We start from the raw sequence: 27,724 nt of genomic DNA, 5'->3' as shown, positions 1-27,724 counted from the left end.
AATTAGGAACTAGATTTCTTCATTGGCATGATCTAGAGATTGTCGTAGAACATATTTAAATCAACTGAGAAATGCTTTCTAGCATATCCCAATCTATGCATACAAAATTTAAGAAGTACATAAGAGAATTCCAATACATAAATCCTCAACAGTATGATTTTATGAGTATTCAAGTTCATGTTTTTAACTTTGCCAAACATGTGCATAGTACAAATCTATTTGGATATCATCCAAGTTCTCAAAAATGGATTTTTCATAATGTATTTCAACTACTCAATAACCTACTACAGCTGTACAGAATACAGATACACCATGAACATATCACCTTTTACGTTCTTTGCGCCATTTGTAAACTGGTGCAGACGTTGGGGAAACAACCTCATCTTCACGGAGTTTCCTTTTCCTACCCTTCCCCTACAGCCAAAAAGTTAGAGAATTATGTAAGGGTGTGCATGGAGCAATCAAAAACTACAATCATGTCAATTAACTCGATGTATCATACCATCAATTCCTTACGCAAATTCATGTCCATAACCACATTTTGCATCTCATTTATTCTCTTCTTTCGTTCCTCAAGCTCTTTGTATGCTTTAGCAGTTTTTCTACAAACAGGAGACAGTTATTTACACAAAAAAAATTCTCAGCAATATAAGGACAGTAAAAATACCACACAAAATATTGAAGTCATGCACAATACCAGATTTCTGAGGATATGCAATAAAATGGAAAGGCCGAATGTGGACATTAGCGAAGAGAAAAGAGCTAATTGCTCACCTACTCCAACAATTTAAATATTGCTAGGTTTGAAGTTCCTAAATTAGGTAATTCAGTCACCTAAAGACATGTTTGCTCAAAAGAAGATTTAATATCTCAACTTCTTATTAAATCAAATATCACTAGAAGCCACTACCAATAGTTTGTCTTCTGTTTACGTTAGCACATCCATGTGAATAGTTAAAGGTATCCTGAAGAACAAATCTTATCATCATACAAACACTCATCCATTTCACACAAATCAGCCAATTTTTCTCACTAACAAGCTACTGGGAATAGAAGAAAAGCTCACTTTCTAATGCGCCTTGGCAACTTAGATGATGGAACAGCCTTTTCTTCTGAAGAATGAATAACTTGTTCAAGTTCCTTTGCCTCCTCCCTTGTATATCACAAAATACAAGTAATTATATAATCAAAATGCACTTATGCAAATTATTTTAATTGACAGTAAGAATGTTTATCCCTGCTGAAATAGTAGCAAGCATAGAATTTAGTTTGGAGACCAGAACAAGATAATTGTCCCATGTTTATTCCTCTTTTTTGGTTTTCCAATACAGATCTTCAAAAGTTATGTGAATTAATATAGAATTAAGCAGACACACAAATCATCATTAGAATGCTTGGATGTATACTAGAAGACAAATACAAATATGACAGAAGTAGAAAATGATAGAAAATTGCAGTGAAAAAACCTACAAACTCAAATCGTTCTTCATTACAGGCCTTGGTGCTCTCAAGGCTTGTGGGAATTTCAACTTTGCTTTTAACAGAAAGTCATGGATATAATATTGAGACTTTGATCAAAGAGGAGGTCTCTGTGGAAGGGAGACAATCCCAATTTGACAATAATGAAGATTGAGGGCACAGGGATAAGAAATTATCAGAAATTAATTGTTTATTTTACAATTTCTGTTTACAAGGAATGGCATTCAGTTTTAAATTTTGGAAATAGATCATTTCCTAAAGGAAATCCACCAAATTGAGTGTTTGAAGGAGAGAATGGACAAAAACATTAGATCTTTAAGAAGTGAGAGAACGATAGTTGTTATTACTTCAACAGCACACAAAACTCTTAAGCAAAACTTGTTCTATATGCTGAAATCATGTATTGGATATAAAATTTTGTACTTTTGGCTCAATAAGATAGCTATAGAACAAAATTAGTAAATCAAAACCAAACCATTAGAAACAGCAAAATGATCAATAAAAGAATAAAGGGTGTCCTATCGGAAAAAAAAAAACTACTAGATGAAAACCAGACCCTGGGCAATTACTGTTAACCCACCTTCTGGTTTTCTTACAACCTTTCAGTGATCTCTAGTTACTTTAAGAAAGAACTTGGTGATTCTTATGACCTTAGAGCTGCCGCATGCTACCAACTTGGGAAGATTTTTATTAAAATGGACTCGTACCTACTAGTACATGATGTTAATAAGTGTCTAGAAAGAAATATAAAAAATTGACAATTGACTCTAGGTTTCATCAAAGGTGTACAGTTCACTATGTCATTCTTTTGGTTAACAATGGTAGTTTACTGATTGATAAAATAGCCAGGTGGAGGTAGACATGAGAGCAGCCCTTGTAGAGATTGTGAAGGGGGAGTGATTCTAAAGCTATTGTGAGGAGTAGACACAAAGGTAAATGGGGTCCTAACTAGAATCAATTAAAATGTTTGTTGGACCCCACAGACTTTTTAATAAATTGAAATTCATTATTGAAATTCATAATTGGAGTGAAAAAGTGCAAAAAAAAATTTTAAATGCAAATGAAAATTTGTCATAGCTCTAATACAAATGTCAGGTCAGGAAATGAACTACAAAAGAGTTTGAAAATAGAAGAGCAGGGTAGCAGGGAAATCATGGTGTCTCCCACCCACTAGGTCACATCTCCCATACCAGAGATGTCTCCAATCACAAGAGACGCCCCGACCATTGCTGCAAGCATCTCCATTTTTAAAAATAACTGCATTTCAACAATGTTTTTAACTATTTTTTGGGTGCCTCCTATGTTTGTATTTTTCTGTGCCTCCCATGAGTTCTCTGTATCTTTCACTTCAGTTCCATGAACAGGTTTAGTGTCTACAATTAAGCTGCCTTCCATGTGTGATCCTGTGTTCAAATTTTAATTTTTTAATATTACAAACTTTAAATTTATAGGTGTTTAAGCTATGTCTTCCAAACTATGTTTTAAGCAATGTATTCCCGTGTATGTTTTGGCTTAGGTTTTACTTTAACTATTAAACATTGTTGATTTTCGTGATCAGATTAACAATAATGAGCAGGAAATAATAATGTAGTCACAAGAATCAAAGCACACAAATAGAAAGGGCACACAACACAAGTTTACCCTGGGAAAACCTCCCTCTTGGAGGTGAAAAACCCAGCATCAAGATCCAAGTTTATATTAGACAATATCAGCATACAACTTTGCTTACTGCACTTGAAGCAATATATAAATAAGAACAGCAGACTGAAGATTCCAAACTAGGGCACAAGGAATAGCTTGATAGACTTATCTGCACTATCGAGATTTGCTGTTTGCTGTCATGCAGATCATTCACAGAGCATAGGAGTGAATTTGCTGACTGTGGATATGATTCGCTGTTCCTAGGAATGAATCGTTGACACAGGAAGATAGTTCGCTACTCTTTAAGGCTGATTCACATAAGGCTAGCGATGAATAATATATATATATATATATATATATATATATATTGTGTAGAATGAATCTTGTTTATATACAAGATTCATGTTTAAGTCTTCTAAGTCGGCTTTAACCAATTCTTTATTTTACATATTCTACTTTGCACTTTGGCGCCCAATTTGGGGCCTACATAACTTGCAAATTGTGCCACGTTACCTTTTGGACTCAGCCCTATTGCTTGTCCACACGTTACATTTGGGAATAGGACCCAGCCCTATAGACATCAATTGCTTAATCTACACGTTACATGGTAATAGGACCCAGTTGAGTCTCCACATTACATCTAGAAGAAGGGGCCAGCTGAGTCTCCACGTTACATCAAGAAGAAGGGCCCAGCCCTATAAGGATTTGAATCCTTTATTATTTTCCTCACTAAGTTACAATAAACTAACAAACATTAAACTGAAACAGTATAAGCTATGTTTAACTTTAGGTTTTACTTTTCGTTTCAAAATTTCCTGTCAAACATTTTACAAGACGGTGTATGTGTTCTCCAATATTTGTGGTATGCATCTGCATCTTGTACATTTGGAAATTTAAACAAGTCCTCATTTTATATGTCCCCCTACATGTATGCCTATAACTTTTGTATTGTTTTGTTTACTATTTTTTTAGTTTTTTAACTTTGTTATATTTCTATGTTTCCCATTTCTGGGACGAGGGGGCGGGGAAACAGGTTTCTGGGACGGTTTTTTTTCCCCAGAACAGGGGACGGCTATATATATCTGAAATTTAATCATAGCAACATAATAACATTTATAAACTAGAGTCTTGATTCTAATCACATAGAACTAAGAACCAAAATCAAAAAACCCTTTCACTTCTGACTTCACGTTTTCAGTTTCAGCAGTATTTTTTTTTATTTTGCATTTTTTTCTGAGCACCTGCATGAACTCCTCCCTGCCTGCCATGAAATTCTCCCGTCCCGTCCGACACCCAGTAGCCAGACACCTATGTTTTTTTTCTTTGTTTGATTTTCTAACTAAATATATGATATTGATATAGCTTATATCAATATCATATATTAATATTATATCACTTTTAATAATTTATGTGCAAAAAAAATATTAAAAATTAATCGCTTGTAATTTGTAAATTATTATAATATTTATTATTTAATAATAATTATTGATAAATAATAAATATTATAATAATTTACAAGTGATTTAATTTTTTAAAAATAAAAAAAATTTACTTGCTGCCAGATTTTCTAAAAAAATTAATTGCTTGCAAAGCTGAAAAATAATATTTTTTATAAAAAAAAAATTGGTTTTTAAGTGCCCTTACTGCCGGAAATGGCTAACAGCTAGGGGACGGCTTGGGCGTCCCCTGCCATCCCGGGGACGGTCAACAATCCCCGGATAAATAGTTGACCGTTTCCAAGTTTCCAGGACGGTTTCCGAAAATTTTCAGGGATAGGGGACAGCTTGGAGACGTTTCCGGCCATCCCCAAGTCCCCAAAACAGGTGCCTCAAGGCCAGAAACACATTTCCGGGTAACACTGTTATATTTTAATTCTTAGAACATTAGGTTAGGTTCAGTCAATTAGTTACAGCTATAGTTTTAGTTTTAAGTTATTTGTTATAATACTTTCGGCTTTTTTTGTTCAACTTGACATCTTTCACTTTTTATTATCTTTAGTTATAGCAAAATATATATAGTTTTTGTTGTTTCCAAGTATCCGTCTCCTATTTTTTTCAAACAAAAACATACCAGTACCAATCTCCTAGCAACTGCATAGAAGAGTGAAGCCCAACTCTTATTAGCTTTATTATGGGTTACAAAGTACATATTTTTCAAGACTCTTCAACTTCTATAGTATTTAAGTAATAATAATATATTACTATTAAATTCAATACCTACACCTAAGCTCGTGTACAATAGTGTTACAAGTTGAATTCTTCTGTCATAGATACTACTGTAATTGTAGTGACTAAGCAGTAGTAAAAATTTATCACAGAACTGATACTAGCATTTGACAGTCATAAATGCTAAACTCTGCTGATGTACTTCTTAAACTTGAAGTTTAATCAATGCCTGTAAATTGTCTTTTTCAGAAAGGTGTTTATAAACTGCTCCCATGGAAAATGATTAAATACCTTTTAAATACATACATATACGTTCTCAACTTTGATGACAAAATAAGAGATGCATAAAATCCAAGAAACTACATAGCACCTAAAAGTATCTGGTGTCTCTTTTTAGTAAAAACCCTATTTTTTGCCCTAAATCACCATTTCCATGTAAAACAATAAATGGAACCAGATGCATACCTGATTGAGATCCTAAAAGAGGTTAGGAAACCATTGAAATGTATATAATTAATAATATGAATCTTCTAAGAAAGATTATTAAGCATAAATTCTCTATACTTAGGGTTAGAAACATTAACTCAACCATAGTTTTTGTCCAAGTCCTTATCGAAACTCCACCATAAGAAAGTGGGAGTAAGGAGGAACAATAAGGTGTCCAAGAGACCCTCTACCCTAGGCCCAAGAGCGGAGTGAGAGACAGAGCCCCCTTGGCCTTATGGGACCATCGGTCAGCTAACATGAGGTGGTCTACCTAGTGAGGTATCCTATCACCATTCCCCTACATCACTTCCATCCTTATCCTTCTCTTGTGGTTAGAATTCCCTTAATTCGGTAATCAACCATGCTAGTGTTTGGAAAGATACAATAGGGTGTCCTGGACGTCCTTCCCCTCTAAGTCCAAGAGCAGTGGACTCTGTCTCAACCCCTTGGCCTCATGGGACCATCAGTCAACTACCATGAGGTGGTCTACCTAGAGCAGGACCTCATCACTGTTCTCCCTCCTTGTACTTCCTTATATTAATATCATGGTAGTTTGCTGAATATATATAGTTGTCCATCATTGATTGTTCCTTATGCCAGATATAATAAGAATTACGTATATCATTCAGAATTATATAGTTATAAATAAATTCTTATTGCATTGTTTATTACCAAGAATGATATGCCCAATATAATTGGCCACAGGTATTGTATAATCTCAATAGACATTCGATCTGCAATTATAGTCTATTATGCTATAAAGTCATGAATAGGGAAGATCATACCAGATCTGCATTAACTGATAATGTGGTTGTAATGCTGGCTGGTCCTTTATATTTCTAATTTCTCACGGCTTGCCTATTGTAGCAGTCTGTTGTATATTTATGTCTTGGTGTTCCACTGTTCTTGATCCCTTCAGTTCGCTGATTATTGAAGATGCTTCTCCTTTATCTGAAGGTTCTTATTTATATTTATCCTGTGATTCGATAATCTCTGCTGTGTATGCTTCTTCCTTTCTTTTCCATAATCCCCACACATACCACCAAGAACAAGGATGTTACTGCCTGTAACTTAATAACAGTTCTGATCTGATGTGATCGATGGTGCTGTCATTGGAGGCTTTTGATTCCTTTCCTTTATATCTTTCCATGTGAGGGAGAGGTTACACCTCTTCATCATGTATGCCCTTTGGCAAGAGACGTACCCTTTCACCATTAGCACCCTTTGAAAGAGTGCAACTCTTCATTATTTCTGCCCTTTGAAAGGGAACAACCTTTCACAATCAGATCTGCACTTCTTATTTAAATCAGATCTGCACTTCTGAGTCCCAAATTATCCCCGCTCAAATGAGGTTCTCTTCTCCCTTTTATATCTCATGTTTGAGGGAGTCACAACTTTTTATTTTACGTCTTTTGACCATTCATTAACTTAATTAAATTTTATTTATATTCTTTTATATTTTTATTTTTATTTTTAATATTTTAATTTTATTATTATTATTTATTATTAAATTCTATTTCAAAGTGGGGACATTATAGTATCTCCAAAATCCTAAGAATGATTTCCAAATAAAGATATAATATGGGGACAGGCATGGGGTGCTGGAAATGGGAGGCAGAGCAAGGGATGGGAGTAATCCCTGCAGAACATAAATCATTATAAATAAGTAAAACATGGATAATGCCATGTGTCACAACTCAGTATATATGCTTACTACTGCAAAAGCAAACATCAAGCAACTTGCAACAAAATTACTCCACAGTGAATCATAAGTTTTCATATTGCCATACACAAAGCCAGCTCAACAACCCACTAACAAAATTTTCCCTGAATTTTATATAGAAGGCTCTTAACAAAAATAGATCACTTCCAGAGACTTATTTTCAGATGAATCAGATCATGTATTCCAGAAAAGTTCGTCGAAAGAATGAATTTTAAATATTGTTATAAAAAAGACAATAAGGCCTATACCTACGATAATATGCCACCTTTGTGCCTCACTAGAAGTTTGTAGTTAGTTTTGTAGTTAGCATAAAAGAACCTCGGAGTCGATTGTTTGAACTTCTTGCAATCTTAGCATGCAATCGCACTTTGATCAAGAGAGAATGAAGTGATCATTAGGCAACTTTATTTTGTGTTCGACGTAGTCATAAAAAACACATCAACAATACCAACTTAGTGCATTGTACCCTTGCACCCATGGTTGTTGCTGCTTTGAACCCCTTGAAAGTTTGTGTGGGTAATTTATGCTGCTTGACTATTCTTTCATCGATCAAGTTATGGGAGGCTCCACTATCCACAAGTGTGACTACTTTTTTCCCTTTAAGCGAGCTCTTGATTCTGAACAGGTTGTGTTTAGCAGCATGGGTGATAGTGGCAACTATGGCCTGATCTTCTTCCCCCAATCTCATTTTTTTGTTGGGTGGCTCTTCCTCATACCCATGTGGTCGGGCTTCTATCCTGTGAGCCCGGCTTTGGCATTTATGACTTCTTGCTTCATAAGGTTTTAGGCATGTAAAACATTGTCCCTTTTTCTTAAGGTCCTCTAAGGCTGAGCACATATGTCCCTTCTCTCTCTTTCCCTTGCAATAGGTACAAGACTTTACAATCCCTTCTTGGTTGTGTTTACTGTCCTTGGGTGGAGGTTTGGGGGAGTTGCCAAGGGATTTGGTTTTATCCTTGAGTGAGCTTTCTTCAAATTTCATAGCTTTTTGTATAGCCTCATCTAATGTTTGGGGTTCATGTGCACTTACTATGCTTTTGATTGATCCCCTCAGCCCTTCTATGAATAGGTAAGTAAGCCTTTCTTGTGTTAGACCCGGTACCATCACTACTAATTTCTGGAATTTTGTGGCATAGTTTTCAATAGTCCCCTGCTGCCTTAGTTGGGTGAGCTCTCGAAAGTACCACTCAGGATGCTTTTGGTCAAATCTTTTTATGAGCTTTTGGGTGAACTCATCATATGTGTTTATAAGCTAATGTCCTTGGGTGATGAGGCTATGGTGCCACCACTCATGGGCAACTCCGGATAGATGAAGTATAGCAAATTTAATGGCATTGGATTGAGTCATGGAGCTGAGGGATAGATAGGTATCCAATTTTTTGACCCATGACCTAGCCGATACCTTTCCTTCCCCATCATAGTTAGGGTCAATCACCTTACTAAGTTTGTTTTGAAGTTCTTTGTCGACTGGAGGGTATCTTTCATTACGACCAAGTGTCTTTAGTTTGGCATCACAATAGTCTTTGAAGGTTACATGATCTCGTAGTTCGCAATCCAACCTGTGATAGTCTGCAATGATCTTGTCTACATTTTCCATGGGCCTATCATGGTTATCATCACTTATTGGCACTTCCTCAGGTAGGAATGAAGGGCGAGTGGGCCTTGAGTTGGTGTCCTTTGACGGGGTGGGGTGGTATTTTCCAAAATGGTTGGATTGGGCTTCTTTGGCATTATGGTTACTTATGTTTTGGAGGGCCTGAAGGACAAGTTGGTGTTCCTCTCATTCTGTTCAATGAAGGCCTGCATGGTTCTTTCAGTTTGTTCCCTTAGTGCTTGAGCAGTTTGCTCCATGAAGGCCCTAAGTTCATTACTAGCCTGTTCACTCATGTTGTTGGCTCCTTTTTTCCTTTCTCTTTCTAAGGCCCTAAGGGTTCTTTGGCTATGTTGCATCAACTATTTCCACAAGGTGGCAGGAAGGAGGCTCTGATACAACTATAATGTACCCTGTTGTACCTGCCTTGCCTTCCTGAACTTCGTTACTCCAAAGGTTTGATTAGGGCAATAAATCAGATCTAGAGTTCCCTGCAACATTATAGACATTGCATTATATATATCAGCAATAGTAGTAAATTAGTTACACAACCGTTACATGCAAATAGGCCCATTCAGAACGTTGGGGGATGCTCCAGGTTGGCTAGGCTACCCATCCAAACCCATCCCGTCTCTTAGGGCTCATAGGGTTACCTGAGGATGGGACCAGCATACCCCTGGCTTGGACCCCTTATTCCGAATGGGCTAACAAACAGAAAAGAGCAGGAAGATAACAAATGTCTACAGGGAACAAAGATTAATGAATTCAGAATATGTGTTACTTGGTAATTATTTATTCATCCTGTTAATTGGAGAGTTGGTTAATTACCTCTGGCTTGATTCAAAAACATGACTATCATTGATTATTATTCTTTCCTTAATTCATATTATTGTCTGTGAATTATGTTTATCTTTTTTGTCGATTACTAGAGTACATCCTTACGATTTATAACTGAACCTGATATTACAGGTTGTATATTTGATAGGGAGGATATCTTCTGGCACGTTTTAGGTTTGATTAATTTATGTAGCAAGAATATTTATTTATAGATACAAATTTATGATTGACTAACAATTAATCTATACAATTACTTTGATTTTATTCATTCCCATTGCTATTAAGGTGAGTTACAAAAAATCCCATTGAATACAATTTGCATACATTTAATGAACGATAAACCATGGACACACTGTGATACTCAGACGAACTGGTCTGGGAACGTACCAGACTGCCGGCGGTGGGGAGGGGGCACTCTATATGACTAGCCACTGGTTCTTCATCGCTGGGAAGAACCAGTGACTCACCCTCCGCATTGTGTCAGCCTGATACATTCGCAGGCTATCCCATTGGTTATTGAGCATCATAATGAAACTAAATTTATATTATGGCTGAGTAATGAGGTTACCTGTTTGCAGATTCTTCTTGCGATTTTCTCCTTGTCACCTCCTTCTCCCGTGCTTCCCTTGGTGTGCGTGGTTTATACCTCCTGAAACCACGCGACCCCCTTGGAAGCATGGTGTCTTTTCCAGAGATGACTTGGAAATGGATGCATCCTTTCATTAATAATATTAGTTAAGGTGTAAACTCGTTTAATCGGTCAATATAATTTTATTAATTTGAATATTTGGAAAATATACATTTATGTACAAATCGCATACAGTTATGCTTCTAATGATTCCGCTGTCTACACGGGGATATGACACTATACTGCAGTTCCCCCTCAGCACACAAGTGTACCCACCAGCAACCTTGATCTCTGTGCAGATGAGATGAAGGCACAGTCAAGAGCAGCATCAGCAATACCATGGCACAGCAGTGATGGGAGAGTTCACCTTGGTTTTTTTGCAGCTTATAGATCAGCATGAAGAGAATACACTTATATAAAAGAATAAGACCCAGCTATGTAGGAATTCATCTTTGAGTCAAACACCCCGCTTAATTATTTGAGGCTTGACTGATGTGTGGATGTAAATTTGTCTCAACTATCTTGATTTGTAGTTAGTTGTTGTTAGACTAGGTTGATTGGTTACTCAGACTAGTTGATCATTCAGTCCAATTGAGTGTCACTCCAAAGAGTTCTAATCTTAAATTGGAGCTTTATTTGACACTCATTAACTTTCTCTTAGTTATATTCACAATGCACTTGTCTCTTTAAAGGGAACCGATTCTAATTTTAATTACGATCCATATAGAGTATCAGATTTATCAGATTTCCACAGTCCATGCCATTGATTGTAAATAGATTTCTGGATTCAACTGTGCAAAAAAATCTTACGCAGTTGAATCCAGAAATCTATTTACAAACATATAAAGTATGTTTTCAGAAATTTCATTCCAGTTCAATGTATTTCTTTTTCGATTTCATGAGAACACAGTTGCAGATTTGAGAGTTCAATACTGTGTATTCACTTTTCACATTTTTCAGTAGTACATGCTTGTAAATTGGTGTACTCAAACCTACTGTTTTGATTGTTGTTTTTTGGCTTTAAGCTCTTTGCAGTAAGGACTAAATTTTCTCAGTGCAGAATCTACTTATCATGATTTGAAGATTAACATAATATCAAAGTAGTAATCTAAAATCTCCTGAGATTTCTGTGGATGGAAGAGGCTGCTGCCTATGAATGGAAGATGTTGAAAGGTTTCAGCAGGTATGATGCTCAAGCTTCAATGATTCAAGCCAATTCATGCATATGAGAGGTATAAGGGCCTTTGATACGTTGTTAGGTGGGATGCCCAAGGTCATAGAGTGATTGGAAGGTTGATTTTAATCTGAGACACGTGGCTAATTTTTATAATTTAAGTGGTGTGATGCCAAGAGTTTTTACTTTTTAGTGATTGAAGAGAGAGAATTGTAAGAAGTTGTAGACTGGGATGCCCAAAGTGCTTCATTGATTGGAGAGTTGATCTACACCTATGATAGGCTGCTGATCTGAGTTGTTACAACTGATTTGTTTGTTTTTAGTGAGTTCCAAGCTCTACAGGTATGACTAGTATTGGTCTCAGAGAATGTGACCATTTTGAGGGTATTTCCAGTTTTACATCTTGGAAATGCAAATTGCAAATTCTACTAGAAGAGGTTGATCTTTAAAATTTTGTGGAGACAAAGGTTGTAGGTCTACCAACCTTATTCAATTGGCCGAACATTAGAAAATCTCAACCAAGGTGAGACAAAGCACCCTAGATTCAGTGAAGGAGCATTTAATCCCTCACATCACAAAGAAGACAATGAAGGAATTGTCTGATGCCTTGACCACTCTCTACCAAAGTGTGAACATTTCCTACAAGATGCTGCTAAGGAACAAGCGCAATGCCACATCCGAGTGATAGAGACAATAAACAGTTACCTCATGAAAATCACAAAGCTTAGAGATCAGCTCGTTGCTATCAGGGTGAAGATGTAGGATGAGGAGTTGGTACCCATAGCTATGAATGGGTTCTCTCCATCGTGAGATCCATTTGTTCAAGGTATTTGCACTTGTGAGAAGTTTTGTGATGATTTCACCCAAGAGGACACCAAACTGGATACTATTTCAGCTAAAACAAAAGAGAGTCATAACCCAGCCCTCACTAGGAAGATGAGGAAAGCCAGTAAGACGGGAAGACCTGGTAAAGGTCAAATGGGCAAGGAGGAAAAATGCAATAGTTTGAACAAAAGGAAGAAAGGCTCAAGTCATGTGAGGTGTTTCAAGTGCCATGAGATGGGCTACTATGAATCTCAGTGTCTTGAGAGGAAGAAACCCAAGCAACAAAAGCAAGAGTTTGCAAGGAGTGCAGAAACTTCAGCAAGAGCAAATGAGTTAGCATTCAAACTTGAGACAACTTTCTTCATGGTGTATTACCTATCAACTAACACTATTTCTAGTGTGAGGTGGTATGTGGCCAATGGAGCATCCAAATGCATAACCTTCAACAAGAAGGTGTTCAATAAATTTCATGAATCGGAAGATGGCATACAATTTGAGTTGGTCAATGGTACCACTTGTCTTGTTACTAGATTGGGCTCCACCTCCTTCTGCAGCCTTTAGATGATGTTCTTGAGCTAGATGATCTCTTGTATGTTTGTAGTTTAATGAAGAGTCTTCTTTCACTTGTATGATAGATCAACAATATATCATTGAATTTGATGGTCAACAAGAGATTATTAAAAGGCAAAGCCCTGAACCTAATCAAGTTTTGGCCAAAGAAGTTTGAGATGGTGTCTTTTTACAGCCTACTTGCTAATCCAGTTGAGCAAGTACGGTAGGATACCATGATGGAGGATTTGTTGAGTTTTTAGCTCGGATATGAGCTTCCGCACAGGTTTAGCATGAATGTGCAGGGAAAAGTTCAAGTAGTTTAAGTTTCTATTTTGCATTTCACTTTAGTGATCAAAGAGAGAGTATTCTATTTAGCTAAATAAGTCTATAAAGTGTGGATGATCACTAATGATTTAGATTTATCTTACAAGTCATCTCCTGCATGAGATAAGATTGCTATTTTGAAATGTTAGATTTTCTGTGAGGAGTGGGAGTGGCAGGCAACAAGCCCTCCTATGCCAATACCCAATCAACAGACCATCACAGATGTAATGTCCCCTATTTGTGAATGCCCTATTTTTGCCCTAAATCACAATTTCCAAGTGAAACAGGAGTAGGGTTAGAGATATCATTCACCTGATTGTGACCCTGCAAACAGGTTAGAAACCATTTATAACCATAATCCATAAAATAGATCTTCATTAGGAATTATCAAAAGCATATATTAGAATTATAAATTTAATCATAAGATATCCTATATCTGTTTGGGAAAGCTCCACCATAGGGAAGCTAGGATAAGGTGACTTGATAGAGTGCCCTCGAGATCCTCTACCCTAGGCCCAAGAGCGGATACACCATCCCCCTTTGACTCATGGCCCGTGCCAACCATATGAGGTGATGTACCTAGTGAGGTGTCCCACAACCATTCGCCTTCATCATGCCATCCTTCTCCCACTTCCTATGATTGGGTTCCTTAGTGTATTGACTTACCATGATAGAGGGTTGAGGTGTATTCACAATAAAGTGTCCCGGAAGTCCATCCCTTCTTAAGCCAAAAGGCAGTAACCCTACTACCCCCTTGGCCTCATGGGACTCCCCGGTCTACTACCATGAGGTGGTGTACCTACAAGAGGACCCCAACGATGTTTCCCTCCTTGTAATCCCTCAATGCCCCTATCATGGCTGATTACAATAATTAAGCAGAACATATAAAAAATCCTATATTATGGCATGTATTCTACATACATACATAAACAACAACATATTATTAATCAGCAATGAGCAGATATAAATAGCATTCACTATGCTATGTATAAGGAAGTCAAAACAAACCCACCATATCTTCAAACTGCTGTATACTTAATTTATTATTAATGCCCAAACTTATATGATCAACGCTTATCCTTGGACTGCTGGATTTGCTCTTTATATCTCTCCTTTGGTGGCGGAGGGTTATGATCTCTTCCTACAGTCACAACCTTCCTAAGAGTTGTATCCTTTCAAACTGTCTTTTGCCTAACTCAACAAATTACTGTTGTGATCTTATGTAACCACTGCCTTTGAAATTATATTGATCTTTGCCTTGTTAATCGCTACCCCTCCCTCTAAATTCTATCATTGCTCCTTATTAAATAATCCCATTCCTCGTGGAGGTGATCGCACCTATCCACCTTAAATACACACCCTTTGTTATTATAGAAAAGGGAGTCGCCCTAAGATTATATCTATATATGTATATACATATATAGATATGTATATGTATATATGTATATATGTGTGTGTGTGTGTGTGTGTCTATATATATATATATATATGTATGTATATATGTGTGTGTGTATATATATATATGTATGTATGTATGTATATATATGTATGTATATATGTATATATACAATGTATATATGTATATATATGAAAGTTCCCAGACTCGGACTCGGCTCGGACTCGGCTCGGACAACTCGACTCGTGACTCGGCAACAACTCAGCAATGACTCGGCAAAATCTTGAAATTATATACTTTTACAATTATATATATATGAAATTATATATCATATTCCATGACTCGGGCCTAAAAACTCGGCAAGATCTGCTCGGCGACTCGGATAACTCGCACGACTCACGGCGAGTTTGGGAACTATGATATATATATATGTGTATGTATGTATGTATGTATGTATGTATGTATGTATGTATGTATGTATCCATACATATATATATACACGTACACACACCCTTTATTATCATAGAAAAGGGAGTCGGCCCTAAGATTATATATATATATATAGTTTTCAATTCAGTCACCAAGCAGGTCGGCCCTAGTACAAATTAGTGTTATTTAATTCATCTTCTTACTGAGTCGGCCCTTTTGTTATTATAACTTAATTATTAAATATTTATGCTGGGTCATCTTGCAATAGAAATTTCCATCAGCCCATTGTTTATTGCTTGAGATGGGGGTCAGCCTAGCAGTTATTAGTCAACTAGGGCTGATTATCTATTTAATTGTTATTATTTATTCCCTGGTCAGCTACGGTTTATTAGGGACAGATCCTGGGCTATTTACAGATGCAGTTTGTGCTGGGACCTGATTTTTGGCAAGGACATGACAACAGATCTGAATTCTACACAACGTTTTGGGAAGAAATCAATCACCCGAACAGAAGCAGAGTGACCCAGCCATCCACCTCTACAAGCAGAAAGTTCTGTAATTATTTCCCTAACTCGAGAGGGAAGTGGATTTGTGAAAAGGAAAGTGTCACCATGTTCAAACATGTAAATCAGCCTACATCAACGCATTATCTGTAAGATCTGGGTCAGAATAATTTTCCTGTTTGCCATTAAATTTACAGTTGTTCTTGGTATTATCATTTCATTGTACATTCATCCATGATTACAGTTCATGATATGTTAATTTTCTGTGAGTGATTGAAGTAAACCCTATGGTTACCACAGAGGTACACACATCATGGACGCTGGAGCAAAGCTAATATGGAAGTGCAATGTTGAAGAATTGTGTTGTTGTGCATACAAATAAACATTAAATTGACATTGTCAATGGTGCCCCCAAGAGGAGACAAGGCAAGCATGTGATTATAGTTGAAGTTCATTTGAATGAGAGGAGAGTTTGTGAAAATGAAATGCGTGAAAGTTGTGCCATGAAGACTATCTGCTTGAGGTGCCCACCATAAAGTTTTTGGAGAGCTTTGAAACAGAGCGCCACTTTTGTCTAACCTGCTCATGCATAGATGTGTGATCTTTTTCTTGTGGCACACATTGTTGGCACCACTCATTAAGTATGCATCGCATTTTTCATACAAGACAAGTGATTCTAGAAGAGCGCAAGATTAATGCACATGCTTAAAAATGTTGACACCGGTTATTTGGGCACACAAGTTTCAAAGATGTACACAATTATGAAAAAGAGTGAGAATGCTTTATGGAGGTGGATATTTGTGCACATAAATGAGTGGAGGTGGTCAAGAGCACAATAGATAGTGTGCAGAAGACAAACATGTGGCTCAAATGGTGACATGAAACGCAACAAAAATTCTGATGGGTGCATGGGATCTTCATTTCCTTCAATGAAGTGAATTGTAGTTATAAAGGATACTGTGTAGCGGTTGAAGCTAAAAGAATAATGGAGTTGATTTTGAGCAGAGTGCAGAGGGTAAGAATGCAAGAACAATGGGATAAATCCAGGGAGAAGCACCCAGGTGTAAGATATATTTGGTGGAATTAAAGCAAAGTTTGATCAAAGTTTACCCTGGGTGCCCAATCAATCAGATAAGTGGTAATACCTAATACACGGAAGAAAAGGATGTTGAGGTTCGAATTTTGATTGTGCCAAGAGTTAAGAATTAGCACAAAAAGGTGATAAGGATGTGCAATGGTGGTGTACAAGTAATCATATGGCATGAACAAAACAGTGAATGTACCAACAAAAATCTCAGAAATTGTTGTAGTTTGATTATGGTAGGTTATGCGATTTTGTTTATGTTTCGTGTTTGTTTACTCTTCTTTGCCAAATCATTTTGCTTTTCAATATTATATGGATATGAGCATGGTTATGGATTAGTCAGCTACAAGTACTACTGCAAAAAATTAAACTCTATGGATGTATTCAATTGGTTGACCTAACCAATTTGAGAGCATTTCATACTCAGAATAGGTTTTCATTTGTCTGTGGTGAACGCATTTTCCCTGATTGCAATGTCTTCTTAACACAGTGTGTGGATGATTCACATATTTCTCTCATAGTTACATTGCAATGATGGGTTCAACAAATGCACATAGTAAAGTAGCACAAGATGGTCTTAAAATATTGCATGGTGGCAGTGGTTTTTTTATTGCTTTGTTTGACTTGCCTTCATAGCACACAATTACAAGTGTGCAGATTGAAATCAATGTCAAATTGATATTTGGCTCCATTCAAAAGTGGTAGTATGTTGTCCACATGACAGTTTTTGATGCAGCAAGTCTACAGGGGGTTGGAAGCCCTACATATACAACGTATGAGCCTACATACTCATTCGTCATAGTGGTCAGTTACCCATGTAAGCCCAATGGGATGGCACAGATACCATACAGGCATCCACAGATTTTTGAGAAGGTTTTGATTCTGATAATTCTTAGATTTGACAGAAGTTGTTGATTCTGGTTTCTACTCTTGGTGCTTAATTTGTGTTGGTGGAATCATTAGAGCATGACTACAATGTTTGTCATTTGTCAATTATTCTTGAGGTGGAGGCTTGAGCATGATGCATGATGAGTGTAGATGTCACGTATGAGAGTCAAAATGTGCTTGTGATATAGTTGTTTTGATGAAGGCTTGAGCATGACAAGTGTTCAGTTGAGGTGGAGCACATGAGAGAACCTGAGACATGCTCACCATATGAGTTGTGGGCTCCTGCCTAGTGTTAGTTGAGAAGGTGTAGCATACCCATATCCAGTTGAGCATTGTAACAGGGTTTGATCCAATGTAGCAACACAACATACTGAGGATCACAATCTTCACAGCTGCAGGGTATGTGGTTTGTGGTTAACTTTTTGGGTATTCCGATTAAAAAATACAACATTTGTGTCAGAAGAATGTTGGCACCAAAAGTAAATAATTAGGACTTGATAATTATGTAAATAATCAAAGTTCTATATTGTGAGAGATATTATTATAAAATAGAAGACTCCACATCTTTCTAAGCTAAATCTTATACACTTGTAGAGGAAACCTTTGAGAGAGTGGAGAGTTGATTTTGAAAGGTAATGGAGATCTTAGATTGAAAAGCAAATCCATTGGTTGCAAGGAGAAGAGCAAAAAGGGAAGGTTTCAGCTGCCCCTTTGCTGGCAAGGGAGGCCATTGTATGTTTCAGCTCATTGTAATATGACTGAGAATTTTCAATGTTTATGCATTAATGTGTGTTATTCCACTGTTATCTTTGCATGCATGTTGTACACTCAAGATCTGGTAGGTTTTAATCTACATGGTAGGAAGAGTATTGAATCTTAAACTCATGTGCACCTTCGGTGAGATCATAATTGAAAAACTTGGACCCAAAAAATTTAAAAGCTCAGGGCTAGGCAAAAAATAAGGGGGAAAATTGGCAAAAACTTATCAAACATTTTAAAATATTCTTAAAAACAACACATATTATTAAATTTGTAGAGCATATTACTGATTTCCATCGTATATGAATCAAAATTAGAGTTTACATATCATAGACCAAAATACAAGTTCAACCTCTAAATGAGTTACAACACTACTTCCAATGTAGAAGTTTTCTCTAAAGAGAATTTTGACAAGATGTGAGATGATAACATCTAAAATTGCATACTCAGAGTCATGTTCCCATAATTCATCACCCCCTCGTTGTAATCAAGTTTCGTATCCAACAAGAGATCCTGAAAACTAATGGGAGTGGAAACCTTAATGGGTTTGAGGGGCAGTGCCCCTCATGGGAATTCCGGTGGCAATGCCCCCAATGGGTCAAGGGGCGACAACCCCTTGTGAAGATTTGAGGCCAATGCCCCCAATAGGGTCAAGAGGCAGCACCACTTGTGGGGATTTGGGAGCAAAACCCACAATAGGGTTGAGGAGCAGCACCCCTGGCATGACAAGGCGGGGTCAAGAGGCAGAGCCCCTTTCGCCTTTTGAAACCACACAAACATTCATTGCCAGTCACTGTGTGCCCAAGGTTGCCAAATGTGAGCAAAAATAAAATGAAAATTGCATTTTTTCTGCAAGCAAGAAAAAAAAATTATATGGATTTGGATAAGTTATTGACAAATAAATTGTGATTTTTTGCATTGACTCATGAACTTTACAAGGAAAATTAGCTGTGAGTTTTACAAAAATTCATTGGCAAGCTATTGGGCAACTCACCAAGCAATCTGACTCACAATTTTAGTGAGTACTCAGCGAGTTTTGCAACTATGGGTGAGACTGCCCCATCGCATTGTTGTCAATGGCAAGCTGGTTCTCAAATCTTTAATGCTTGATCAGTGGGGTCACGGCACAAAGGAGGGTGAAAATGGTCAACAAGGTTTGAGAGTTTACTTCTGTAGATCCATTGTTCACATTTTTCAGCAGTATGTGTTTGTAGATCAGTGTACTCAGATGTTTTTATTGGAGTTCTTTTATGTTTAGCTCTTCACAATAAGGATCAAAATTTCTGTGTGCAAAATCTGCTTAACATGGTCTGAAAATTAACAGTTACATGGCCCACACAATGGTTTAGAAATAGCATAGCATGGTGCAAAGAACAAAGCTTGACCAATTTTTAAAAATAAAATGATAATCCCACATAATTTTCAAACAAAAACATATGGTAATTTAAATTGTGATGGAAAGGCAGAGACAAAGTAAAGAGTCAGTACACTATTAACTCAAATTATGTTTCTTTTAAATTAAGAATAAGTTGAATGCCTTATGAAAGCAAGTGATCAAATCAACAGTGCAATTGGATGTGTAAAAAACTTGTAAAACTTGTTGCAACATCAAATGTGTCATTTTAATGCGCAAAAACCTGGTAACTATGGTTACCTGTCGTCAGCAAAATAAATGTGCTTGTTTGAAGGAGGATTATCAATGCGATGCAGAACAGAGGAAAGCCGTTCAACTTTCTGCATAATTTATAACAAACTTAGACCACTATTGCCAAAACATAAGTAACAATGTGGGTGTGTAAAACTAACATGATGCAGATGATAATGCACATACCTTCTTTTCACTTTGTACTTTTTGAAGAACATACCCAATGTCCTGAGTCTTCATCAATAACATTTCCTCCGCTGAATACTTTTTTGCAAGACTCCTAAATTACAAAATAAATGCTCAAAATCTCCACCAAAGCAGTCTGGGTTAAAATAGAGTGAAAATTTATAAAACATATTCTTACTGTGGACGGTGGACTCCATCAACAATCTTAGTATTGATCATCTTAAAATAAAATTCATCAGGGTTTCTCGATGCTGCTTTCTCTTGAAGAATCTGCATTCGAATTTCAAATCCTTAGAGAGAGAAAGAGAGGGGGAACATAACCACATTTGAACAATTACATGACTATACAGAAAACAATTTCATCTGAACAGATTAAACAAGAAATATATCATAAATGTTACAGCCTTTCGTCAACAACAGGAATTTTAGATGTAAACTAAAATGGTGTACTTCATATTCAATGTTTTATAGTTTATACACAACAGTTAGAAATTAGAATTCATAGTGGGAAAAAAATGTTGCCATGTTGCAGTGTATACCCGGATAGCTTCCTCTTTCTTATGGAAATCACGAGCCCTGACTACATAGTCCTTGTGTTTTTCTAGCAATCCAAGTTTGCTCCTTGCAGCCCTACATAAACAAAAATGTATAAATTCAAAATTCCTTTTGTGATTTTAAAATCCCATTTCAAATGTAAAGAAGACGTAAACTTTAAAATGACTTTCACTTTATTTCATTTAAAGATAAGGGTACATACGGCTGCGCACGTTCCTTATGAGTCCGCCGCTTTACTGCATTTCTTAGTGAAGACATGATTGTAAACCTGCAAATGAAGCACAGAAGATTTCAATCATCTAATTTCATCCATACTATACATATAACAACCAACATAGAAACTAGATCCCAAGAGCATTAAAAATGAAAGCCACCATCTAAAATCAATAACTCTGATGATTATTAGCAGAAGTACAGCATCCTAAAGAAATGGTGGACACGTAATCATGCAACATCAACTTCAACCATTCATGTTAGACAAAGTAGAAAACCAGAATCTAAAAGAAGACTATAAATGCATTGTAGTCATAAAATTATGGTACCAGAGAGGCACACGAGGATTCAGTATAGAAATTAGGGGTGTGATGTGAATATCTCCAAAACGTTAAAAAAAACATAGATTTTCCTCTATTAATTGATTATTAATCAAATTACAGATCCTTAATCACCAGGGGCTAACAAATCTGAAAATATAACATTTTCTAATTGTTGCTTATTTTCCCACTCTCAGGTCAAAATAGCCTACTTAGGGGCATAGGTCTTGTATAGAAGTTTAAAGGTTCAAGTCTTTAAAAAAGGACAAAAATCACTTCCAATACATTTGATTTATGTTGTCAAAAAGGGTAAATAGTGTCTTTTGTTTTGTTAAAACTCTATGAAAGCTACCAAAGTTATTCCCACGTAGCATCAAGTCAAAGTCAAGTTCATTCTAATGGAGAGAGGGAAATAAGAGTTTGAAAACATAGACTTTCAATGTTGCATTTCGGTTATACTCGTGTCTTCTGCAAGTTCACTTTAAGTTTTTTTGCCCATCCATCGTGGAAATGGAACCTTGCTGTCAAATAAGCTTCATGCAAGCCCTTACAGGCCTATTTCACCACTTAATCAACAGCTTTCAGGAAGAAAAGTACACATCTTCACGTGTTTTCTAGTTTCAAGAAGTTGAAGAACAATTTTAGAAGTTTTGAAACATGAAATATACTTATATGGTGGAAGGAAGAATGCATGAAGAGGGTTGAGCAAGCCACAAAGGTCACTGCAAGTATCCCATGTGAAGATTATCCATGCACAAGGCAGGTTTGCTTAACTTCACTTATACCCTATTGCCTTTCACGAGAGCAAGGTTTTGTTGTTTGTACATCTAGGGTTTTTGTTCCTTTTGTGCTTGAAACAAAGCCTTAGCAAGAAAGGATGATAGTAAGATTCACAAGGATAGCATGAGCATACATATTAATCCATGAGGTTTATGACTTCATGACACTTTAGGGACAATAGAGAGTTTATTGGTCAAGAAGCAATATTGCAGTCATATAGACAGAGATTTCCATGTAAAGAACAACAACCATGCTTTACAAGACAGTGCCCTGATTTGAGAGGCAAAAGAATAAAACAGAGATAAAGCAGCATAGCAGTCATGAGGCTCTCAGTATGAAGAGACAGTCCAAAGCCTATGTTACCAGTCACTGATGCCATAGGAAGATTAAGGTTCACAATGAAAGATCTATTTTACTACCAAATCCCCCATGCTTCCAGTAGAGGTCCCCTCCATTAAAGTTTGTTGTGAGCAAGTTTGTAAGCACAATGACAGTGTATTTAAAGTGACAAAGACGAAACACTGTCAAAACAGAGATCATGCTATTAACAAAGGAGATAGTAATGACAACCCCAATCTCACATTTGAACATGCCATTAAGATCTCTTGAAGATATCAATGATGCAAAAATCAGTGTGAACAAAGAAAATACAATCGCAGGTCTGAGACATCCACGCAAAGATCAGGGATTACAATGAAAAAAGTAGCCACGAGACTGCTAAGAAACTAGAATACAGTATGATAGTCTTAAACAATGAAGAGAAGAACATGGATAAACTGAGCAATGAAAGCATGAAACAACAAAGGATTTGCAGTCCAAAAGAAAAAAAAGATAGACAAAAGCCAATGTATAAGCATTGTTTCAGTGAAAAGAGCAGTTATTACTAACAAATGACAGAGAGATATCAAAGCAAGAGAGTAGACCTAAGGAGGAGTTAGAGTCTCATGAGCCAAAAGTGTACAGATAGAGGTATGGTATAAAAGAGCAGTCAAAATGTGACAGTGCCAAACTCCAGCCCCTTCACTGAGTCAATGCTCAAGGCAAGATCTTCATGTTGCAGATATGACATTGACGGTGAATAGATGATGAAATGGAGACCAAGGACAGTCGCTATCTCCAGACATAAGCAACAGCAAAAGAAAGTCTTCATCAAAATGCAGTCATCCAAGAAACAGTGAGCAAGGAGTACAAGAAAGTCTGAGACAGAGCAACTTTGAGAATCAGTCAAAAGGAAAAGAATGTAAGCAGCCCAAACCCTAAGGTAAGAAAAGAGCAATCATTGCTTAGAGACAGTATTGCAGTAAGCAAGCAAAATTTAGGAGGCATTCTGGACAAGGTTAATCAGCCAGCAAAAGGTCATGGTAGGAAGGGGGCAGTCAAAAAACATGAATAGGTGGAGGCATCAAACAAATTATAATCCGCATTATATAAGAAACAGTCCATTCAACGAAAACACAACAGTCAAGGTTGTCACAGAGAGAAAATGCAGTCAGAAGCTTTCTAAGACTCTCAAACCTCATGATAAGAATATGACAGAGATAGCCCCAGAACACAAAGGCAAAATGACAGTGCAGTGAACAGACTTTGCAGTCATAGGAGCAGTCTTATGCTTGTGCCAATCATGAATAACTATCAAAACAGTCCTAAGGAAGTTGTCAAGAGGGAAGACCGAGGTTAAATCAAAGGAGATAGGTCACTGTCATTCAGAGAAGCAAAGACTTAAGGATCTTATTGCAGGTCCATCTTAGTGCACAGTCCTAAATCTTTTAAAAGATAACAAGAGAGTCATAACGACAATAAGCTTAATATCAAATACCACTGTCCAAAGAAAATGCAGAGAATAATATAGTTTCCAAGATCACAAACTTACAGGGAACAGATTCCAAGCTCACCTCAAGATTGGGCAGTTGTCGAAGATTACAATACAAAGGAAGAGAAGGATAGAAGGTTGAAAACAGTGATTTAGGGGGAAGAAAAGCAAAGTAAGGTATCAATTCAAATTTCTTAAAATTGAGATATTCTATGCTAAATCAAAACCCTACGCCCAATAAAGAGGCTTAGTCAAACTCAATGTTCAATCACAAGTTGACATTCATGGAAACATCTTAAAGGTTCACTCAATCAGTTGAGTCATCGTGCCAATCAATTCAAGAGTCGGTCATAGAGGCAAGAGGTGGACCTACAATGCAAACATCAGTTTGAGGCTTAAAAAAGAGGTGTTTTGAGGGCAGATACAGCAGTTTATAGTCAATTTGAGCTATCACATGGGTGCAGTGCCACTTGGGACAAGTTTTGTAGCAGTTCACAGCCAGTTCAGAGCAGTTCTGACCCTCTTTTTGCATGATTTTTTATGACATCCGACCCAAGAAGGCTTAATCATACAAAGTGGAGATAGAATCAAGGTAGAAGACCATCAGTTGGAGCCAAGATTGAGGAGGCAGAGGCAGTTCATCATCAGTTCATCCTCAGTTGTTTTCAAGGCTTCTTTTTCATAAGTCTTCACTCTTCTTCTTTTTTCTTGGAGTTCTTTCTTCTTGCTTGCAAAATACAGTAGCAGAGAAGCATTGTAGCTCATTTTTAGTTACAGTATCAGAAGTATTTTCAATTTGTAATGCAGCAAAACTATTTTCAAATTCAACAAAAGTAGCTGGTTTGTTCTCTACATCTTTTGTCTTGTTATGTGGACGAATAATATGAGGTGTTTTCTTGTTGTGTGGATGAATAATATGAGGTGTTTTCTGGGATTTATTCTTTCAAATCTTTTGAATATTATGAGGTGTTTTCTGGGATTTATTCAGACTTAATAATGCAAGAGAAACATGTTTATTTCAGATTGTAGGTTGTGTTAGTTTGTTCTTAATCAGTTGAAGCTGTGAAAACTTCTAGTTTTCCTTCAAGCAAATGATTAGTACAAAACCTTCCTACGAAGTATTCATACATTTCATGTTTGATCTGAGTTGTGAACAAATAAAAGCTTTTATGAGTCAGATTGTGAGTCTAGGACAACAAATAGAATCATAGTTTTGGTGTATCACCTCTTGGTAGTCGTAGTTTTCAGTTTAAGCAATTTCTCTATCCTTTTTCCAAGCAATTGATATTTTTAGGAGGTTTTCAAAAGGGGATCCAGCCCCTAATCTAGAGGTTCACTCTAATTTTAGGCAACCCACAGGCCTAGGAGTGATCCCATGTTGCACGGGATTGCAGAGTTTTAAGAACTTGGCACCAGGCGCAAACCTTCATGACAACAGTAATCTTAAACATTAAGAACCTGCAAAAACAACTTGCATCAATTTATAATTAGGAACTAGCAACTCTTGAAGTAATATGACTCCCGCATTTACATGTTTATTCCTCCCTATGTCTTCCACAAACAATTGCTTTCAAACATAAAGAACTAAAATTTTAATAGTTTTTGTTTATAAATAAAGCCAGCAATATAGTTGCTGACAATACATTAGACAGGTGACATCAAAACTTTACTACAAAGCAGTGCCAAATTTTACTTCTTCAAATTTGCATTAGATATCCCTGAAATTAAAGATATACACAAATATCACAAAACAATAAGATGAAACACCCAATACACCTTGGGTCCCGAGATGCATTTTGAAATTCACAAAATTCATAGTGAGAAGGCCTGATATATCAGTGTAAGTGACAGGATTTTGGAACCGTACAGATGAGCAAAAACAATGCCTTGAACAATATTAGAAAAAAAGGCAGAAAATCAGCAAAAGTACTAGGTACTGAGGCCCAATGCATGCATTGATCAAAGCCTAGAGGCACAAGTATAGAGAAAAAATCAGATCATCAACAATTGTAATTTTCTATGTTCCACGAAGTCATCTTTTGGGGGCATCAAGGAAACAGGGGATGTGATATGAATATACCTGGAAGGAACCCCAAATCTTAGGAAGAAAGGCACGGCAAAGATGAAAGATACCTAACTAATTTCTACCACAAAATTGCAATGTAAACCCAAAGAATTTGTACAAACAATTCACAGCCAGCCAAAAGCCCATTCGACCAGAACTTCTTGCAATTATTCCAATTGAAATATTTAGGAACAATATAAACTGTAACCTTTAGATTGCACCAGATTGAAAGAGAGCTCAGATTACAATCGATATGGACTTGCTCAATACCCAGCGTTGAAAGTCGCTGGCTATTGAATCGCAGAGGTTAGCCTGTGTGTACACCGCAGATATATATGACAGCTACAATCTTCTTTTACGATGCACAGAATGATACTTCCTCCAGTGACAGCAGCAATTAATTATGACATAGAAGGTTGTACAGGAATATATTTTCACCCAGTGCGACCATGCTTCAGGAAAGAGCCCACGATGTTCCCAGAATATACGAGCACTAACATTCAACCCTCACGTGCAGTGCAACAAATGACGCACCAAAGGTAGAGGCTTTGAGAACTACCGGAAATGAGTTGCACCAAATATTACTCGATGTCCAGCTATATGTGCGTTGTGAGTTTTGGCCCCTGTCTTGGCTCTTGTTAGCAACTCTGTGACTCGTCCGCTCTGTTCGCCTTGCCTGTCGAAGACACGGCAATGGCTATCGCTGATAGGAGATCAATCTCCACCGCCCGTGGAAGAATGAGACGACCTAACAATATTTGCGGTGCCCAGGAATATATATTGGCCCTTATTCAATACCTGCGATACTTCTATATTGCCACAACTTCACTGAAATGTTTGAAGCTCAAAAATTATTTAAATCATTTGACCATTGAAAAGCCCGACCCCATAATTATATCCACTAATGCAATCAAATCGCCAAATATAGATTTTCTTACTATTGCCGTTTAATAAAGAATTCGCCAATGTTTCCCTTCGGCAGGTATAACATATATATCGCACCCCTTATATTATTCTGCCGAGGATATAAACTCCGAATAACTTCAGCCAAGTATTTGTTAAATACATATATCTCAATACTACCGGCTTATGATAATTAGAATAAAACATTCATATCTCCGTCTTGATATCTTTTATTTCTGCAAATTTGGTTCAATTATGAACTCCATCGTGAATCCACCTTTTGGAACAGCTAGGGTTTTGTTTGGAAGAGATAACGTTTTGTTCAACTCTTTTGTCAACATCTGAAGGTTTTCGTCTCTTGAAATCATAAACCGTTTTATCAAATTAAGCATGCCCTTGTTACAACCCCACGACCTCTTTATAAAGCCCTCTAGGAAACATCTACAAGATGAACCCAACGAGAGAACTTTATTATATAAAGTGACCTTATATTAATATTTTATTATTTTATTGTTATTTAATTAAATTAATTAATATTAAGTCATTGATTAAATATTTTATTTATTTTTTGATGACTTAACAAAAATCAATTTAATTAGTCATCACTTTAAATTTGGGAACATTAAAAAAGAAGACAGATGTACCTTAAAAAATCAAAATACAATAAATATTTTTAAAAAATTGCAACACAAAATCCATTTAACAGTGAACAAATTTCAGCTCACTTATTATCTCACTAATAGTGGTACACAAAATGTTAAAG

General features: G+C 36.7%; 1 protein-coding gene across 2 annotated transcripts; it reads right to left on the bottom strand.

The window, feature by feature from the left end:
* On the bottom strand, positions 1–27,331 carry LOC131033305 (probable U3 small nucleolar RNA-associated protein 11). Of its 2 annotated transcripts, XM_057964490.2 has the most exons (10): positions 26,267–27,331; positions 25,219–25,451; positions 21,073–21,138; positions 20,855–20,945; positions 20,494–20,585; positions 20,316–20,409; positions 20,139–20,218; positions 1,067–1,153; positions 503–602; positions 1–414 (listed from the first exon to the last, which is right to left on the bottom strand). In XM_057964490.2, the coding sequence occupies exons 3-10, from the start codon at positions 21,126–21,128 to the stop codon at positions 322–324; spliced, it is 693 nt and encodes a 230-aa protein (XP_057820473.2). In that variant the 5' UTR covers positions 21,129–21,138; positions 25,219–25,451; positions 26,267–27,331; the 3' UTR covers positions 1–321. The 2 variants fall into 2 exon arrangements, with proteins under 2 accessions (XP_057820473.2, XP_057820472.2); XM_057964489.2 differs by lacking the exon at positions 25,219–25,451 and having other exon boundaries at positions 26,267–27,330.
* Positions 27,332–27,724: the final 393 nt, after the last annotated feature.

This window comes from Cryptomeria japonica, chromosome 6 (assembly GCF_030272615.1).
Source record: "Cryptomeria japonica chromosome 6, Sugi_1.0, whole genome shotgun sequence".
Taxonomy (NCBI): Eukaryota; Viridiplantae; Streptophyta; class Pinopsida; order Cupressales; family Cupressaceae; genus Cryptomeria; species Cryptomeria japonica.
This window is presented reverse-complemented; position numbering and strand designations above follow the sequence as displayed.